The sequence below is a fragment of the Triticum dicoccoides genome, chromosome 4A, assembly GCF_002162155.2.
Source record: "Triticum dicoccoides isolate Atlit2015 ecotype Zavitan chromosome 4A, WEW_v2.0, whole genome shotgun sequence".
NCBI classification, from domain to species: Eukaryota; Viridiplantae; Streptophyta; class Magnoliopsida; order Poales; family Poaceae; genus Triticum; species Triticum dicoccoides.
In genome coordinates, this window is record NC_041386.1 from 597,240,956 (window position 1) to 597,255,553 (window position 14,598).

The 14,598-nt window shown below is 45.6% G+C and overlaps 2 protein-coding genes and 1 pseudogene across 2 annotated transcripts; all 3 read left to right on the forward strand.

Annotated features, from left to right (window-relative positions):
- Positions 1 to 749: 749 nt before the first annotated feature.
- Positions 750 to 2,505, forward strand: LOC119287168 (annotated as a pseudogene).
- A 174-nt stretch (positions 2,506 to 2,679) lies between these two features.
- Positions 2,680 to 3,878, forward strand: LOC119287167 (putative disease resistance protein RGA1). The gene has a single exon (XM_037566689.1). It carries the CDS (start codon positions 2,787 to 2,789, stop codon positions 3,660 to 3,662), a length of 876 nt encoding a protein of 291 aa, XP_037422586.1. The 5' UTR covers positions 2,680 to 2,786; the 3' UTR covers positions 3,663 to 3,878.
- Positions 3,879 to 7,705: 3,827 nt separating this feature from the next.
- On the forward strand, positions 7,706 to 11,434 carry LOC119287169 (histidine-containing phosphotransfer protein 2-like). The gene is made up of 6 exons (XM_037566691.1): positions 7,706 to 7,902; positions 8,030 to 8,163; positions 8,247 to 8,315; positions 10,454 to 10,525; positions 10,922 to 10,994; positions 11,100 to 11,434. Exons 1-6 carry the CDS (start codon positions 7,843 to 7,845, stop codon positions 11,133 to 11,135), a joined length of 444 nt encoding a protein of 147 aa, XP_037422588.1. The 5' UTR covers positions 7,706 to 7,842; the 3' UTR covers positions 11,136 to 11,434.
- Positions 11,435 to 14,598: the final 3,164 nt, after the last annotated feature.

Consider the following 14,598-nt stretch of genomic DNA (forward strand, 5'->3'; position numbering starts at 1 on the left):
TATAGTATGATAATACATTTCATTGTGCATCTCATAATATTTATTTCATATTGTGAATGTTGATATTTTTTAATATAAAGTTAGTCAAAGTTTACAAAGCTTGACTTTGACCAAACCTTATATGCAGACTAAAAAGAAATGGAGGGAGTATATGAAAAAGAGAATCAACATGTGATTGGATGGTTAAGAAGATGGTGGTATCCTCAGTCCACTACGGTTCAAGTCCTAAACTTGACACTGATGCTCTCATTTTCCGGGATTTATTCAGGCCTTCCCGTGATGTGTGTTCAGTGGAGGAGACTTTCCGTCCAATACAAAGGCGTCTGTGGTGTCTTCTTCAATCTTAATATGATGTGTTGACTCAATCTCTCGGCGGTGCTCATAAAGATAGAGTGTGTGCGCGTGTGTTTATAGGAGTGAGTTTATGTGCTTATGCATCTGTACTATGTTTGAAAAAAATATTATACTCCCTCCATTCCTAAATATAAGACCGTTGAGAGATTTCAATATATATGAACTACATACGGAGCAAATGAGTGAACCTACACTCTAAAATATGTCTACATATATACGTATATTCTAAAATGTTTATATTTAGAAGGGAGGGGGATATGAAAGAGAAAGAGCAGAGCAGACTAGGCGATGTAGGGGCAAATAAAGAAAAAGTGGTGTGCTCATCTCGCGACTGCTCTCTCTTAGCCCCCGTTACACACTAAGCTCGGGACGTATCTGTTCATGAGAGCCGTAAGTCAACCTTCCTGTGCTCCCCTCTCCTCCTAAAATCGTATGCCTTCCGTTGGTTGACTTACGGCTCATATTCCTTCCAGCTCCCCTTCCTTCCTCCCTTCCTTCCTTTGATAGGATATCGGATCTCCATCGATCTCTCTCTCTCTCTCTCACCAGAGACTAGACTGCATGCCAAGATGAAGAGGTCTCTTCCATATGGTGTGATGTGACTGTGAACCAGGATTTAGCAACCAACCAACCTAGAGCTAGATCTGGAGCCAGATTGTTGAATCGAATTCGCAGGTGAGTTTTCTTTTCTTGATTGAGGCCGCTAGCTAGATGAGTTCTTGTATTAGTGTACGTCAATCGATTAACCAAGTAAGCTCTGCTAATCCACGGATGATTTTACAAAACCATGCATGGGAATGGGATGGTAGCAGAAGCTGTTGCGGTTTGGTGGCTTGGTGCCTTTTTGATCGAATTTGCACCCGATCGATCGATCGAGTACAGAACTATCAGGTTTGTAATATACTACATACATTTCTCCTCTGTTAGCTATTTTTAGCTGCTGCTCCCTCACATGGCATATGACATGTAATAATCTCCCTTTTTCTTCTTACCAGTCCAGTGTCCAGTCCAGTCCAGTCCAGAGGCAACCATGATGGAATTTGCTGCTCTTGTCGTCTCCCTGTCCCTGGTAGGGTGGTTCGTCACGCCCGTCATCACCAAGTCTATCAACGCAGCATATGAATACGCAAAGGAGACGAAAGAATCGTTCAAGGAGGTCAGTAGTAATCTGGAAAACCTGGCCCGGCAACTTAAGGTCATCAAGAAGACTGTTCATGAAGCCCAGCTACATTTCATCAACAAGGGAGAAGGGGAGGAGATTCTGTGGGGGCTCAAGGGTGCCATTGATGAAGCGGATGAGATTCTGGACTTGTTCGAGTAGGAGAGTCTTAAGAGGAAGCCCAAGGGCATTTCTTCCAAGTTTGCACTACACTTTACTTGTCCGCTCAAGTCTGTGCTCCAGAAGCTGGACTCAGCTGGCGATAGCGCGCAGGGCTTCCTACAGGATAAAGGCAACGTTATTCAAGATTCTGCCATCTTCCGTGAAGCTAGAGAAACGGGCAAGTCAACTCGGGATGATTTCTTCTTCGGGTACCACCAGCAACATGGTGATCTCATGGATCTGCTTCAAGTCGAGCAGAATAAGGTTATAGCCATCATAGGCCATGGAGGGATGGGGGCCAGCTCTACCATGCTAATCAGTCCAAGTTTGATGTGCAAGTTTTCACATAGTCTAAGAGATGAGGCATGGCCATTTTCGAGGGGCTGAAAAATTGTAAAGTTGTAATGACCACTCGAGACAAGGTTTGTTCCACGACAGTAAATGCAAATCCAACAGTCTTCCTGGATGGGATCAGTGAAGAGATAATGAGTCAGCTGCTCGAAAAGTACATTGCAAAATTTCCTCAAGAGCGTAAAGTTGTACTTCCCCAATATCTAGCCTAGCGGAACGGATTGCTGGCAAGGTGAAGGGATCCCCACGAGGAGCTATTAGAATTGTTGATAAGCTCAAGACAGCCAACAGTGAGACTCAGAAGGCCAATATGAAGCACAGCATCTTAGGTCAACTGCTCGAAAAGTACGCCTATATGAAGATCATCTATTCACCTTCCGTCATCTACCACCTTTGCTACAGAGCTGCCTGGCATTCTGCAGCATCTTCCCATTTGACTGGAAGTTCCACTTCCACCCTGAAAAGTTAACCAAGATGTGGCTAGCTCACGGTATTATTGACGACACGGAAGTGCAAGTCGCGGAAGGATACTTTGACCATCTCGTGGATCGGTCCTTATTCAAACAAGTCAGGGACGGCCGCTATGTGATCCATGTGCACATCCATTCTATGCTACGCCGGGTCTCTCGCACTGAATGTATGATCATTGACAATGGTTCATCTTCAACAGACATAATCGTCCCTGCAACAGTTCGCCACTTATCTGTGACTACCAGCTGCCTAGCTAAGCTCAAACCAGAGAGAGCAAAGAAATCTGGCCATGAATTCACAGCTGTTTGTCTTCACAGACAAGGAAGCTCCTTCCTCGCCTTGGAGTGACATTTGTGAGGCAAACAGAACACTCAGAAAGTTCAAGCGCGTCAAGGTACTGGATTTGACGGATACCCACATAACTCGGCTGCCTGATAGTGTCGGTGAGCTCAAACATCTGCGATACCTAGGTTTTCCTAACACCGTGGAGCAGCCTCGTGCTGATGGCAATAAGATCACCAAGCTACTACTCCTTGAGACAGTGTACGTCAGCAAGCCTCGGTCGCCAGCGGCTGATATGGACATGGAGATGGACACGGAGGGCATCGCCAAGATTGGTGGCATTGGAAAGTTAGAGAAACTGCAAGGGTCGCTCGAATTTCATGTCCACAATAAAAACCATAAAAATGGACATACCATGTTGGAGCTTGGGAAGATGAACTCTATTAGCAGGACCCTGAGCATAAAGGGCGTTCAAGCCGTCCAAACCAAGAAAGAAGCGCAGGAGGCTCGACTTGCAATAAAAGCATCTCTCCAAGTCCTCAAGCTTGATTGGGAGAACGATGCAGATGATCCATGTAAAGGTAAAGGTAATGGTTGCCTTCTTGTTCTTGGAGGCCTCCAACCTCATGCCAATCTCCGTGAGCTGCATATCACGAGGTACCCTGGGAAGAAGCTGCCTGCCTGGCTGTGGCAGATGACAAACCTGACCAGCCTGTACCTTACCAGCTGCACCTGCTACACGGAACTAAAGTCAGATGTTGACCGTCTCAAACAAGACTTCCCTCACCTCAGCATTGTGATAGACGGTAACCAAGAGTCAACAGCTGCCCTCTTCCGTCAACAGTGGTCAACGGGGCTCTACAACTCGGCCAGCAACCAATAGTACAGCCCAGACGACGGACAATCGTCCTGTTCACGCAAAGTGTCAAGCAGCGCGGGAAGCAAGCATGACCAGGACGAGCACGGTCAATCGTCCTCCTGTCGGAATCGATGATGTTTATATAGCACTGATGTATATGGTCATGCTTCTCTTGGTGTTTCATTATGTGGGAATCAGAGTTGTTATTCTCCTACTGCTGTTAATCTGCCAGTTTCGTTCTTGAAGGTCCCTGGAGGTGAGTTCCATGATTTGTTGACAATCTGTTGTAATCCAATAATATGTGCTGCTCATGCATTGCAAAAAACTTGTTTCTTAAGTTGTGACATTTCTTTGTGATCACTTCAACCGCTTGTTTCTTAAGTTGTGACGTTTCTTTGTGATCATTTTTAAGAGGGTATAAACGTAAATTGTTTGTTGATCTCCTGTCATTTTTAAGTGTGCATCGATGACAAGTTGATATATGAATGGTGCATTTTTACAATCATAGAGAATATTTAACTGATCCAAATATAACGATACTTTGATAGCATCCAAGCTGGATACTCTTACACAATCACAATATGTATTTTTTTTATCAAATGTGCTTGCCTCTGTCCCCTATGCCGTGCCCCTGAGCTCCTGGCTGTGCCCCTGAGCTCCACTGCCTCTACAAGATCCATATTATGCTGAGAGAGGTGGCTGATGGTGTGAGTATTGTTGTTGCATGGTTGCCTTCACCTGCCTATATACTTCTGTTTTAGTATTTTTGGTAGTACTGCATTCAGAGCACTAAGTACCTGGGTTTCGTTTCTACTGTAGAAAAGTTTCGCTGACCTTTTAAACGGGGGCTATGACCCATGACCTTTGATGGAATTTGGAAATGGATCCCTGTTGATAATCAACAGTGAACATCCTATTGCCAGGTTCATTATCATATGGTCCTCAGATAAAATAACGAAAGATGATGTAAAATTGCCAGGTTCAACATTCTATTGTGGACATGCGCCCGCAGAAAAAGATGGCAGAGCTTTGCGAGCTTACCGGAGTCAAGCTTATCACGTCTGCTCCCTCCCCTCCATCCCCTTTTCTTCTTCTTTTCTTCAGTAGAACCTAGTTTGAAGTTCGGAAGATTGTTCCTGGAGCACATCAGGGACACCAACGCCATCCTGTCGCTGCTGCTGGACGAGGAGGACATGGGCAGCATCACCGAGGCGTCGCAGCGGGGCAGGAACCTGATGGAGGTCATCGGCGACTGCGGCGACGAGTACAGAGCCTAGTGATTTTCACATGGCCAGGGATCAAGTCTCGATCCCCCAGCATGTTCTCCCACGATGATATATACATACCACCTTAACAAATGAGAGTGACAATCATGGAGAGAAAAGTTTCAGAATTCAGAGGCATGGAGACAGATCGACAGAGAGACAGAGAGACAAGGAGGATCATGTGCTCCACCAAAAGCAAGGGTGAATGTGGTGCTGGACAGATCTCCCTGGCCAACAGGGAGCATATCCCGGCCTTGGAGACCGATCTGATCATGGCATGATATTATATTTTAATTGTAGTAGTATAAAATTGATGGAATCATCGTGTTGATGGATTATGGCGATGCTTGCCGTCCAAATTGTTATTAGTTGCTCCTCTGTTTGGGAATATATGAGGATCTGGACAATAAGGCATATATGGTCTAAAATACTGCGAAATTTGACCATTGTTCTGTGTTCAAAATGTGCATGTAAAAGAAATACTAAAGCAAACATGGTGTTTTCTAAAGTTAACGGGGGGACGGAGCGAGAACCAATCAAGCCGGAAAAGTAGGATCAGATCGCACGAGGCGATCAGGAGGCGATGAGGCCCTCGCGCGTCGCCGGTGACGCCTCCGGTTCCCTCTCGCTCCGGCGGCGGGAGGGAGGGGGAACCTCGGGTCTGTTCGCTAGGTGGGCATGTGGTAGGGTTAGGGTTGAGGGAGACGCTGCCGAGGCCGTTGCGGTGGTGTCGCGTCGGAATAAGTTTCTCCGGGCTCCGTTCGCGGTCAGGCGAGGCCTTTGCCTTCGTCTAGGAGCCAACGGAGTTGGGGATCCCCGGGTCTCGTCGAGGTCGCGGGCTTTGGTGGCTGGAGGTCCATCGGCACAGGCCGAGGGATTCAGGAAGACGAAGACCCTTCTTCTTCCTTGCTGGTATTATTTGCTGCTGCTGTTCTTCTCCTTCCTCTATGCTGATGCTGGTGGGAGATCCTGCTTTGTCCGGGCGGATGGCCCGGCCACGATGCTGGACCGGTCGGATGACTCGAGTTCTCTTCCCTTTGGAAGGGACACTTTTTGCGGTACTCAAAGCCAAAGATGGCGACGGCTGTTGGAAGCAGCGTGGCGGCAATTGTACCATGGTCGAAGATGATGACCTGCTTGTGACTGGTTGCAGATCCTTCTGCTGCAGGGGTCTTCTCTCAAGATTCAGGGATGATGACACAGGGCTTCGGAGATCTTCTTGTGTTATGGTTGTCTTAGGGTACTCTAGGTGTTCATGGTCCTTTGTGTTTGCGTTTCAGTGTGTTTATAAGGGTCAACTTCTTTATACTGATTCGTGATATGAATGAAAAAAATTCTCAAAAAAAAAGCTACCTGTCATGAATGAAAAAAGGAACTATTTCATTGGTACGTTTTTCGGGCGGTGAATCTTAAAAGGTTATTTAAGAAGGTTTTCATACAATGATGTTCTGTGTACTTTTCAATATGGCGATAACATTGCCCTCACCCTACAATGTGTCGCCGATTTGACAAATGATTTGGCAAATACTCTCCCCGTTCCCAACTATAAGCCATTTTAGGGATTTCAATATGAACTACATACAGAGTATAAATCTACACTCTAAAATATGTCTATACCCATTTATATATAATTCGTATTAAAATCTCTAAAAGATCTTATATTTAGAAACGAAGGGAGTACAAAAGATATTTGTTGCGCATTTCTCACTTAAAGAAGGCAATTGCATTTACCCGGATCACTTACATGCAGGGGCGGAGTTAGGGGGGACGAGCAGGGGCCTGGCCCCCCAACGATCGATAATTTTAATAGCAGCGACGAGTAATTACCAACAAGATTAGATCAATATATGTACTCGGCCCCCCTATACTTGATCCTGGCTCCGCCACTGCTTACATGAGGCCTCGGAACACATGTGCAAGTGCTAAATTGTTGGAACTGCCGCTTTTTTCAAGTTGAAAATGTCTAGCTTCCATTTTGCCAAGGGCTCGCACGATTGTGGTGGTCTAAGCTTATCGTGCAACCACTTCTTATTCTTCCTTACCCCATCGCTCCACCGAGTCTCCCCTCCCCTCTCCACCAATGCTCTCTTCCCCCTCCCCATGCCGCCCTCCTGTTCGGCCGCCAACTCCACCAGTTACTTGACGTGCCCGCTTTTTATTACGACAATTTGTGGTTGGGTGAGGCATGGTGTTGTCCCCCTAATCCACCCATCCCTCCCTCTAGACCACGTGCCACTGTCGAGCTCTTTCCTCTGCTCTTGTCGCGCCGTAGCTTCTCCTTTCTCTCGTGCCCATTGAACCAACACACAAACATAGAAATGAAATAATTACACGCCATATCCCCCCTCCTTCATGAAAACCCTAGGCGTGCAATGTTTTACCTGGCGGACGATTTTTACACACCAAGTTCTTGTTGTTGAAGGCTTTGCTCCGGATTCTGCTCAGGCGTGCCCTCCGGGTTGAAAACCCAAGATCTAACCGGCTGTGGTTGGATCCTATATGGTGACGCCTGAGTGTCCGTTTCAGACGTCTCGGAAAAAAATACCCCCACGCCCAGCCCCTCATCCTTTTAATAATCGAGGAGAACATCATTTACCATCTGTAATGACCCGAAAGAAAGATTCCAAATATTTTTTTTCCAAAAAGGTAAAAAAAAACCACAAAAAAAAAGAGAGGAAAAGCCCTACTAGTAGTTTAATTAAGCAAAGAGCTGCAAAAACTTTTCCAAAACTGGAAAATCAAAAGGAGCGGCCGGCACAGCTTAGAATCAACGCGAGTATATAGCGGGTCGGGTCCGTATCCATCCCCCCCTGCTCATCCCCACAGTCCTGTCCCCGTCCACTCCGCCGCCGCCGCCGCGAATTCCGCCGGCGTCCGCCCCCGCGCGCGTGCTCTGCGCCCCCGCGGACTCCAGCGCCTCCGGATCGGAGCCCCTGAACATGGCGGCCGCCGCGCTCAGGGTTCAGCTCGAGGCGCTCCTCGAGAACATGTTCGCCACGGTGAGCCCCCTCCGCACCCTCCCCTTCCATCTGGTCGTCGCGCGCTCGTGGTAGGGGGTTGCCGTCGTCGTCGGCGCTTCGACCTGACCTGACCTGTTGCCTCCGGCGTGGCCGATCTGTTCCCTAGGGTATGGTGGACGAGCAGTTCCGGCAGCTGCAGTCGCTGCAGGAGGGGGGCAGCGCGTCGGGCTTCGTCGCCGAGGTCGCCACCCTCTTCATCGACGACGCCGACCGGATCATCGCCGACATCGGGAGCCTGCTGTCCGTGCCCCGCCCCATCTCTCTCTGCTTGTACCGTCTCGGCCGTGGAGCCGCCTCTGATCCTGTCTGCTTTGCCTGTTCAGGGACCAGCCCGTGGTGGATTTCGACAAGGTGGACGCCCACGTGCACCAGCTCAAGGGGAGCAGCTCGAGGTGATGATGACAAGCCTTGGCCCCCAATACCCTGCTCATTTTTAACTGTATATATGCTTGTTCCCTGCTGTGTCGATCTTGTGCTATTCAGATGTGTCGGCGCACAGTGTGTCGTTTAGCCGTAATTAGAGGAGCTGAGTTTAGTTTATTTCTTTGCGCAACGGAATTGTCGGTATTACCGCCGATGGCAATATCCTGGCTCGGCGAGGAAAAATATCTGTTGTCTTGCGAACATTTTCCGGTAACGATGATCCGGTATTCTGCGGAACGCCGATGACCGTTTTTCTGGTTTGTCCACTGCATTGATGTTGTTTCTATTCGGGTGTGTTGGTGCAGTGTGTGCGTCACGGGCATGCTGCTTGTGTCGTTTCCGGCTGCTGTATAGCCATATGTAGAGGATCTGAGTTTAGTTGGGTTCCCTGTAACGGAATTTGGGATGTTGTTTCTATTCAGGTGTGTTGGTGCATGCCGTTGTGTTGTTTGCGCTGTCGTGTAGCCATAAATAGAAGAGCTTAGTTTATTCACAATTGGTACAAAGGATTTGTCGGTGCATGCAGCTGTGTCGTTTGTGCTGCTGTGTAGCCATAAATAGAAGAACTGAGTTTAGTCGCAATTGGTGCAAATGATTTGTGGGTGCATGCTGCTGTGCCGTTTGCACTGTCGTGTAGCCATAAATAGAAGAGCTGAGTTTAGCCGCAATTGGTACAAAGGATTTGTTGGTATTGCTGCCAATGGCAATATCCTGGCCTGGCAAGGAAATATCTATTATTTTGCGAACGTTTCTGGTGTTGATCATCTGCTGTTCTGCCTAACACAGTGGTGGTTTTTTCTGGTCTGTCGACAGCATCTGTGTTGTTCTATCGGATATGTTGGTGCAGGTGTGTGTACGTCATGGGCATGCAGTTTCCGACGTTTGCCGCTGTTGTATAGCCATAAGTAGGAGAGCTGAGTTTAGCTGTGTTTCGTGCAATGAAGTTGTCTACTCCTGCCAATGGCAACTTTATGGGCCGGCAAGGGAAACTTTTGTCGGTTTGCAAACAGTTCTGGTGTTAATGATCTGCTATTCTACATAACACCAATGGTGGTTTTTTTGGGTCTGTCAACGGCATCGATGTTGTTTCTATTCAGGTGTGTCGGTGCAGTTGGGCATGCTGCTTGTGTCGTTTGCGCTGTCGTGTAGCCATAAGTAGAAGAGCTGAGTTTAGTCGCAGTTATTGCAAAGGATTTGTCGGTATTTCTGCCAATGTCAATATCCTGGCTCGGCGAGGAAATACTGTCGTTTTGCAAACATTTCTGGTGTTGATCATCTGCTGTTCTGCGTGACCAGTGGTGTTTTTTCTGATCTGTTGACGGCATCGATGTTGTTCTATTCGGATATGTCGGTGCAGTGTGTGTACATCATGGGCGTGCGGTTTCTGTTGTTTGCCGCTGTCGTATAGCCATAAGTAGGAGAGCTGAGTTTAGCTGTGTTTCGTGCAATGGAACTGTACTCCTGTGGTCCTGCTAATGGCAATTTTATGGGCCAGCGAGGAAAACTTTGGTCGGTTTGCAAACAGTTCTGGTGTTAATGTTCTGCTATCCTACGTAACACTGATGGCTTTTTTTTTTGGGTCTGTCAACGTCATCGGTGTTGTTTCTATTCAAGTGTATCGGTGCAGTGGGCATGGCATTCGTGTCGTTTTGCGAACATTTCTTGTACCATTGAATCTGCTATTCAGCCAATGGCATTACTGTAGCTTGGCAAGGGAAAAATTGTCGTTTTGGAAAATTTCTGGTATTAATGATCTGCTATTCTACATAACTTAAATGGCTGTTTGCTGATCTGTCTGTGGCATCGATGTTGTTTCTATTCGGATGTGTCGGTGCTGGATGTCTACGCCATGGCGTTTGCCCTGCCCTATGTCCATATATAGAAGAGCCAAGTTTAGTAAATCTTGTGTAATGGAATTATCAGTTTTCCTGCCGATTGTTTATGGAAGGAAAACTTCATCGTTTTGTGAACATTTATTTGTTGACTGGCCTGGCTCTGAGCAATTTTTTTGGCATTTTCTTATGTGTATCAGGTATCATCATGTGCAGAGTTAAATAAGTTTAGAAATTTCTAATTTCCTGATTGGCGCTTGTTTGAAATTTTTCAGTGTTGGTGCTCAGAAAGTGAAGCTCGCCTGCATGCACTTCCGCCAGTTCTATGAGGCAAAAAGCAAAGAAGGGTCAGTACTCAGTACCTTATTATGTATGATGCACAGTAATTATTCTCCACTCTATGTGTTGTTCAATTTTTTTGATGTAAACCTGCCAGCTTATTTTGTCTTGTATGGCAGTATATTTAGCTCATACCAATACATATTATTAAGAACGGACCTGCCTGTTCACTTCATCTGCAATCATGTGATTGATAGAACTTGGTTCATTATCTGAACACGCCTCTTTGGCGATTCTCTTCTAACTTGTTTGTTCTAGACTTCTCTTTGTAGCATGACTATATTCTGAGATGGCTTGAGTTCTTTTTGTTCCCAAACAGAGTGGTTACATTTTCTGAACCATTTCAGTTCAGTTGTCTTAACCTCTCCAGAATTTGACGGTGGGTTATGTTCACATTATTTCAGGTGCCTCATGGCGTTGGCTCTTGTTAGGAGTGAGTTCTGTGATGTGCGCAACAAGTTCCAGACCATGATGCAGGTAGCTCCTTATGTGCCTATGTTGGCTTTGAACTTCTCGTCAGTATCATAATCGACAGATTGGTATTGTCTTGATCACTGCTCACTGATTCTTGTTTTGATGCAGCTGGAGCAGCAGATCGAGGCCTGCAGTCCCAAGTAGAGTAGCAGTCACTGAAGCAAAAGGAGCTTAGCTCCATGTGACCCCCGTGTATGTATCTCTTATGCTTGTAGGCAGTGTAACGGGTGTCGGGGGCTCTGGAAGGCGTGTGTGCGGAACCGGACCGACCGATTCCCACGTCGGAGCTCCGGACTTGTGACCCTTTGAAACGCAACTTGCTTGCCCTGCGTCAATGTACGTGTCAACGCTATGCTTGTTTGTGTCGTGTCCGCCCCCAGGCTGCGTGTAAACTCTTACCTTGTTGTTGTATGTTGTTGGGGTCCCTTGAACGTCTTTGGAAATGCCGGTGCCGTTTCCCCCTTTGCACAAGGTGGAAGGCTTGCCGTTTCTCTGAAACTGCTGCTGCTGGCTGTTAATCACTGTGTTGTGTGTTGCTGGCCGCCGTTGGAACGTCGCGGGGAGAAGCGTCGCTTGCCGGAGATATCATCATACAACCGGCACCACACCAGAGTTCATTGCTAGTTCGTTGCCCATACGATGAGACAATCTCCGAGTAAGCCACCACTCACTCGTTGGCGGTGGACAGGTGGACACACAGACAGAGCGGAAAGACTGATTCGCTGCAGGAAGCAGCCCGTGGTGGACGTCGACAAGGCGGACGCCCTGGTGCGTCAGCTCAAGGGAGCTGCATCAGGTTGTTGATGATTGATGATATAAAACCCCTTCCTTTTCCAATATATCCGTGCCGCCCATTTTTAAGTCTCACTCTCTGCTTGTTGCTCCGCTAGCTACACCGAGTCGATGTCGTGCGATTCAGATGTGTTTGTCATACACTTCACATGTTTCTAGCGATTGAGATTGATTAATTAGTTGTGTTTCGAGTAACGGAAATACCGGTATTCATGCCTTTCGAGTAATGGAAGCACTGATTGGTATTCATGGCAATGGGAATGTTATGGCTCAGTGAGGAAATATGGTAGTTTTTTCCTTTTTTGGTTTCTCCGCGCGCGTTCTGTCTGGATGTGTCGGCGTGGTGTCGTTTGCTGTTGCCGTATACACATAAGTAGAAGAGCTGAGTTTAGCTGTGTTTTGTGTAACGGAAGTACCGGTATCCATGCCAACGACAGTGTGTCTTATGGCTTGACGAGGAATACTTTGTCGTCTTGCGAGCGTTCCTGGTTTTAATGATCTGCTATTCTGCCTAACGTCAATGATACATTTTCTAGTTTGTTATTTCTATTCTAATGTGTCGTCGGTGCGGTATCGATTGCGGTTGTCGTATACACATAACTACTTACCCGAGTCTAGTTGTGTTTTGTGTAACATAATTGTTGGTATTCCTGCCAATGGCAACCCTATAGTTCAACAAGGAAAACTTTGTCAAATTTTTTTTTTAAAAAGAGGAAAACTTTGTCGTTTCGTAAACATTTCTGGAACTACTGATCTGCTATTGCATGTAATGCCATTAGTGTTTTTATTTATGGTTTATAGAACAATTTATTTTATTGCGACAACCGATGATGATAGGAAATGGCTCCTCAAGAATATTATCATGACATCGCAAGTATGCTTATTTGTATCAACATGCCATGGCATTAAGTTTGAGATTTCTTTTTTCTAGTTTCCTGATCTTGCTCACTTTGGCATGTATCAGCATTGGTGCTAAGAAACTGAGCGTCTCCTGCACGCACTTCCGTCAGTTCTATAAGGAAAAACCCAAAGGGTCAGTACTCAATTCGTATTTATACTAGATGATACTCCACACGTTGTTGATGAATGATTTGTATAGAATGTGAATATTTGGAGTAGTAATATGGAAACTAAAACTGAAAATACATATAATTTGTTATGATTGATCATTGTATATTTGTAACTTTTTTATTAATTATCAATAGCATAGCATGATGGAAATTCTCTTGTGTATTTGCATGTTGAGGTGGAAATTTTTCTATGCATGGTTGCATGTTGAGCTGGACCTTTTCTCCATGCATGTTACATGGCGTGGTGACAATCCTGCATGTTGAGGGAAATATATTAGCGGTGGCTAACTATTTAGATATAGAAGATATGTTACACAATAATTGTTCTACACTCACAGTATTGTTCAAATTCTGCATGTAAAACCTGCCGGCTGATTTTGTCTTTTAAGTACTATATTAAGCTCATACCAATCAAATATTCTTAAGAACTAACATGCTTGTTCACTTCATATAACAAATGATTCGTAGAATTTGGTTCATTATCTGAATAAGCCAATCTCTGATGATTGTATATTAACTTGTTGACTCTAGACTTCTCTTTATAGGACAACTAGATTCTAAGATGGATTGACTTTTTCTTTCTTTCTTTCTTTCAAATAGACGGTTACCGTTTTCGAACAATTTTAGTTCATTTTTCTTAATCTCTTCAAAATTTAAGAGTGTGGTATGTTTTCATTATTTCAGATGCCTCTTTGTGCTGACTCTTTTGAGGAATGAGTTTTATGATGTGCGCAACAAGTTCCAGACGATGATGCATGTAAGCACCTTATGTGCCTATCTTTGTTTTTGACTTACAACTTCACACTACTATATTATGTTGATTGCTCGCTTCTAAGATAAAAAAGAGTAATCTTGTTCTCATTCCTGTTGGTGTTGAAACTTATCTAGATATACTGTTTGGTTTCTGAGGTCTCTGAAATGTCTTTGTTTTATAATTTACACTTGCTAGATGTATGGGATAAAATACCGACCACCTTGTAAGATGGCTGATTTGTGAATCCTTGTGACTTGACAAACATTATGCGCTTTAGGCATGTCGTAATCATTATTCTATTCTTCTTTTGATGCAGCTGGAGCAGCAGATCGCAGCCTATGGTCCTAAATAGTAGCAATTGGAAAAAAAAAGCACCCCATGCGATCCCTCCCAAGATGGGGTGTATTTATCTCTGAAGATGCAAACAATGTTCAACATGCATGTGTCAGGCTTTCGGGTGGTTATAAAATAAAATGAGGAATCTTGCGTAGTAACTCTAGTCTAGCAACTCTTAAAAAAAATTCGTCAGGTGTCTATGTCTCTGTCAAGTCTATATGGGCTTCCCCGCCCAATGCAATTTGTAAACTCTTTACCTGGTTGGTTGGTTAATGGTGTCTTCCTTTTGTCATACAGTGTTGACTTTCTTTTGTTTACAGCCTTTTGGAATGCTAGTGCCTTTCCTTGAGCAAGGGGAGACGTTTGTTGGCTCTCTAAAACTACACCTGAGTGAGTGGCAAGCCATGTTGGCTAGTACAATATGAGTGTCACTCGTTGGTCTCCACCACCACCAGAATCTCCGGAAAATCATCGCCGGAGAATGAACAAAGCTATGCGGGCGGAGGAGAGGATGAGATATTTCTAGGAGGGGGGGAGAAGGGTGAAGAGTATGTGAAATGTTGCCGTGGTAGAACATCGAGGGGTAATGAATCCAGTGATCTAGTGGTTGGCGTGGCAGAGTGGTCTGAACCATAGGAGAACCACTAGTAGAAAA

What these genes read in the sequence shown, in the direction of transcription:
- LOC119287167 (XM_037566689.1), top strand. Translation starts at nt 2,787, where the DNA reads ATGAATTCACAGCTGTTTGTCTTCACAGACAAGGAAGCTCCTTCCTCG.
- LOC119287169 (XM_037566691.1), top strand. Translation starts at nt 7,843, where the DNA reads ATGGCGGCCGCCGCGCTCAGGGTTCAGCTCGAGGCGCTCCTCGAGAAC. An exon ending in GAGGCAAAAAGCAAAGAAGG is followed by an intron (nt 10,526 to 10,921) that starts GTCAGTACTCAG and finishes ACATTATTTCAG; the next exon opens with GTGCCTCATGGCGTTGGCTC. An exon ending in AGTTCCAGACCATGATGCAG is followed by an intron (nt 10,995 to 11,099) that starts GTAGCTCCTTAT and finishes GTTTTGATGCAG; the next exon opens with CTGGAGCAGCAGATCGAGGC.